This window comes from Hippoglossus hippoglossus, chromosome 23, assembly GCF_009819705.1.
Source record: "Hippoglossus hippoglossus isolate fHipHip1 chromosome 23, fHipHip1.pri, whole genome shotgun sequence".
NCBI classification, from domain to species: domain Eukaryota; kingdom Metazoa; phylum Chordata; class Actinopteri; order Pleuronectiformes; family Pleuronectidae; genus Hippoglossus; species Hippoglossus hippoglossus.
The window spans coordinates 17,471,123-17,476,122 of record NC_047173.1 but is presented as its reverse complement, the minus strand read 5'-3'; the positions used below and the strand labels follow the sequence as shown (position 1 = coordinate 17,476,122).

Here is a 5,000-nt window from a genome sequence, read left to right as displayed (position 1 = left end):
GACCTTTGACCCTTGACCACTAAATTCTAATCAGTTCATCTGTGAGTCCAAGTGAACGTTTGCACCAAATTTGAAGAAATTCCATGGAGGCGTTCTGGAGATATCGTATTTCTGCCGTGTTGAATGAAGCTCGTCTGTGTTTGTTTGGCTGTTAAACAGATTCTCAATTTTACAGAAGATACCTGGAGTGTGTGTGTGTGTGTGTGTGTGTGTGTGTGTGTGTGTGTGTGTGTGTGAGTGTGAGTGTGCGTGAGTGTGAGCGAGTGTGTGTGTGTGTGTGTGTGTGTCACTCACAGCTCCTCCAGGAAGTGCAGGTTGGACAAACCTCCGCTGGACAACACAGTCAGATTATTCATACTCAGATCACTGCCGACAGAGAGAGAGAGAGAAGTGAGCGTTAGTGTCTCTCTACCTTCACACTGAACAGTCACAAATGAAATAATAGAATGATTGTATATGAAACTATAAATAGAGATTTAAAAAAAATACTGTTCGTTCATAATTATATTTTGTTTCACAGCAGCTTCAATAAAAAACATCAATAAATTATAAAAACATAAAAACTGTCAGAGTCTGGTTCAGACACAGAAACCATTCAAACACAGCTCACGTGTAAAAACAGTTACACAAAGCGTCTACTCAGTGCACACACACACACACACACACACACACACACACACACACACACACACACACACCCCCACAGACTCCCCCCCCCACACACACACACTCCCCCCCCCCACACACACACAGGACTTCACGCCTCCTTTAGAGGAGCGAGTCAACACACACCTGAGTGAGAAACAAGACAGAAGTGGAAGTTACTGGAAAGAGAGAAAGTAAAGTAATGAATGAATTAGTGACGTCCGACATATCGACTGTTGGTGTTTGACAAATTCAAAAATCGTGAAAAGTTTCTTAAAAAGCGTCACAGAGCGAAAAACAGGCCCAAACTATGTGAACACTTCAGGACAACGTTCTCTCTGAGAGTCTGAAGCTTCATGTTGCATCTGATCTGTTAATTTAGGGACTAAAGAATTTAGTCTGACATACGTCCTGTCGTCATCACCTACGTGGGCGGGGGGGCAGTTGTCTTTCTGTTTGAATGAAGCGCTTCACCTGGTTGCCATGGTAACATCATGATGGTATCACTAGCAACATCAGCACCTTCAGGCGCAGTACTCCACAGTACTACAGTACTCCACAGTACTACAGTACTCCACAGTACTCCACAGTACTCCACAGTACTACAGTACTCCACACTAGTTCAAATGCACCAAATGAACGTCCTCGTGGTTCAAACATTATATCGTCGGAGGTGAAGACTGCAGCTGCTGCTTCTTCTTCTACTGGTTAATTCTGTCTCTACTTCCTGTGATTGGTCCAAAAGTCCAAACTATCCAACAAACTGTTTTCACTGCAAACCAACAGAACCAGGTTCAGTTTGATCCAGACCCAGAACTCCTCTTCTGCTCTGAGGAACCTTTCACACCTGATGTTCAGGTTCAGACTGAACTGACGAGTCTGAAGCTCTGAGACAAACAAGTTGAGAAAGAACCAATAACGAAGCTTTAAACATCAGGTTCTTCAAAACCGTCTCAGCTCAAAAGGCCATCGAGTCAAAACAAGGTGATGTCATGGGCTCGGAGGGAAAATCATTTGTTGTAATTTTGTGTTTGTGCCAAAAGGTTCTTCTTCCTCTTGGCTTTGTTCTCCTTATCTGACCCCGTGTGTTCCTGCTATCTGTCTGATAACCATCGGGAGGGAACGTCTTTCTACTGGGAGGACGGGGAGACAGAGCGTCTTTGTCTCTCACACACACACACACACACACACACACACACACACACACACACACACACACACACACACACACACACACACACACACAGTGAAGGTGTGTCTGCAGGTTGAATACACCGGTTGTTAAAGAACTTTCTCAACACACCATAAAGCCTGTTAGTGTGTGTGTGTGTGTGTGTGTGTGTGTGTGTGTGTGTGTGTGTGTGTGTGTGTGTGTGTGTGTGTGTGTGTGTGTGTGTGTGTGTGTGTGTGTGTGTGTTGCTTTACAACATTGTCAACAGGTAGCCTGGTCACACAGAGACGTTTGTGTGGACGTATTTTAGCAGAATGTTTCTTTACTCTCAGACCCACAGCGTCACGGCCGACTGGTTTTATTACGTTAACACAAACACACACTTTGTGTCGCTGTGTCCATTCACTTCATTTATTAACGAACACTCAGAATATATATCTTGACACGAGAGTTGTTCATTACCCAGACTGAGGTTCACTCACGTTCTCCACACGTGCTCACACATCTGAAAACAAACAGTCAAACCTTGTTCGTGATTCCAAACACGATGAGAAGAATCCACAGTCACATGAATTCTAAAGTTTTATCAAAGTTCTGCTACTTTTCTGTGTCTTTGATAATTTATATTTTTTTACTTCATCCTTAATAGGAAAATACATGTAATAATAATATTTTCAAAAGTACTACTAGTGTGAATAAAGTAAAATATCTACAAAGTGACTTCAGTCGTAATATTTGAAATTAAAGTTATAAATTTCGTTACAGAACATTATGAGAGCAAATTAAAAATATATTAGGAAATATTGTGATAAAAGTTTCAATCAAGTAAAAATCGTAAAGGAATAACCGTTGGTCTTTCTGTACTTTAGTTACATTAGTCACATGAAGTCAAACATCGATCATAAAAAGTCGTAAACCTTTCTAAACGTTACTCTCACAGAGTGTTTTCAGGATCGTGTGTCACAGTTTGAGTTTCGACTCCACAAAGACGAAGCGTTTGAATCGTACAAGTTCAGACGCTTGAAGTGATTGTTTGTGGTCTGAGGAGCGAAAGTGACGAACACGGAGAGAGGGATGAAAGAAAAGACGAATACATTAACCATGTTGTGTGGTTTTCTCCCTGTGTGTAATGAGATAGATGCAGCTCTGTGTGTGTGTGTGTGTGTGTGTGTGTGTGTGTGTGTGTGTGTGTGTGTGTGTGTGTGTGTGTGTGTGTGTGTGTGTGTGTGTGTGTGTGTGTGTGTGTGTGTGTGTGTTTTGTCTCTTTTACGTCTCCTCGGGCTCAAACTGATGGATATCACACGATTATTCAAATGTCGGCAGAAAGACAAACTCTGACGACAGAGAGAAAAGAGAGTTGTGTAGTTGGAGGCAGAGTGTGACAGTGAGGCCTCGCTCTGGTTTTGTCCTCTTTCAGTCTTTCAGTCGTTCTTTCAGTGTTTTGGGGGCGGGGCGGCGGGGGGGGCCCCACCCGGAGCTAGCGGTCGCGGGGGGGTTTGGTCCCTGAGTCAGTCTGAGCTTCCTGATTCCAGAGGGAAAGTTTCCACAACATAAACAACAGCGAGTTGAACTAGAGACAAACTGAGAACGACAATAACCTGACGACTGAACTTATTCTGGATCAAATGTACCAGAGTCTGATTCTGACTCATGTTTCAAAACCTCCACCTGAAATAGTTTAATGCTCCAGTTTTTACCATTTGGGTTTTTTCTCTCTCGAATGTTAACTTCTTTATATGTTTCCATCTTGTTTACATCCAGGTCCGATGTGGTCATCAGTTGGTAACTGTCGTGTGTTGACGTCTCAAAATGCTGTGAAAACTCCACATGTCTTAATCGGGTAAATATCCAAACGCGGGGGCCACCAGGGGGCGAGAGAGATCTGTCATGTCGTCTTCTTTATTTACAGTCTGTGCTCAAGGGTTAGGGTCAGCAGCTCGTCACGAAGCGAGGCTCCAGAAAGGATTGATGTCCAAACACTAATTAAACCTCTCACATTATTAATCTACAGCTCTGACCTCTCTCACAACCTGATGGGAAGAGACTGGTCGTCCATTTACCTGTGTGTGTGTGTGTGTGTGTGTGTGTGTGTGTGTGTGTGTGTGTGTGTGTGTGTGTGTGTGTGTGTGTGTGTGTGTGTGTGTGTGACAGCTGAGTGTAAGTGAACCTTGACGATTCTGCAGCAGGTAAATGGACGACATGATTTGTTCCTCTGGTGTCGTGAGAGAGGTCAGGTGATTGACAGGGGGCTCACCTGTCTGTCCGTCATGATTGACAGCTACTATGACTCCAGATGACATCACCGGAGTAAGATGGCCGCAGCAGTGTCTGAGATATTTTAGCTTCATTCTTGTTCAACGGGAGGAAGTGAAGACGTGTCGTCCATCTTGAATTAGAGACTATGGTTGACACCAATATATCAATAATAGGTGTTGAAAATGTTTATGTATAAATTAATTTGCGATCATTAATCCACTCGTCAACACCAGAGACGAACTGGTCATCCAACATGGCTGCCAAAGTGGGAGTGGCTAAAACATCCTTCATATGTCCATGGCTTCATTCAGCAGCTAAATGCATCCTGAGCTCCTGAGTCCGTCAGACGCAGAATAGAGACGTACAGAGCCATTCAGACACAGACACACACACACAGACACACACACACACAGAGTCACACACACACACAGACACACACACAGACACACACACACAGACACACACACACACACACACACACACACAAAGCCATTGACAGAGTCGTATTCAGAGTGACAGACAGTAAACTGATGTGTGTTGAGTTTTCTCACAGTTTCACACACACATATTCAAACTGTTGCTTTAATGAAACATCGTCAGCTTCAGTTTCATCTGTAAACAAACGTGTGAAACCTCAGTTTGATCTGGATTCTGTGACTTTGCAGAACAACAGAGAAACACTGAAGTGGATCCTGACGTGGATCCATGGAGTCAGACACTGATGTACCAGACAAATATCAAGGAAATCACACATACGACCATTTAGAAGACTTTATAAAAGTTTTAAATTCACCAACTGCTTCTCTTTTTCTTATTAAATGTGTGTTACAGGTTTGTTAGTCTTGTAAAACCTTGTGAACCAGTGGGTTTGGCACAACAGAATCAAACTTCCCTCAGTTTCTAACCCCTGACGGTCAGAGGAACAGAA

At 43.3% G+C, this 5,000-nt stretch overlaps 1 protein-coding gene across 2 annotated transcripts in view; it reads right to left on the bottom strand.

Moving 5' to 3' along the window:
• Positions 1-5,000, bottom strand: part of LOC117757013 (leucine-rich repeat-containing G-protein coupled receptor 5-like) — a 20,376-nt gene that overhangs the window by 13,298 nt on the left and 2,078 nt on the right. For both annotated transcript variants that reach the window (XM_034577727.1, XM_034577726.1), the window contains exon 2: positions 295-366. In XM_034577727.1, coding sequence (XP_034433618.1) covers positions 295-366 — 72 coding nt within the window. The remainder of the gene's footprint in view (positions 1-294; positions 367-5,000) is intronic.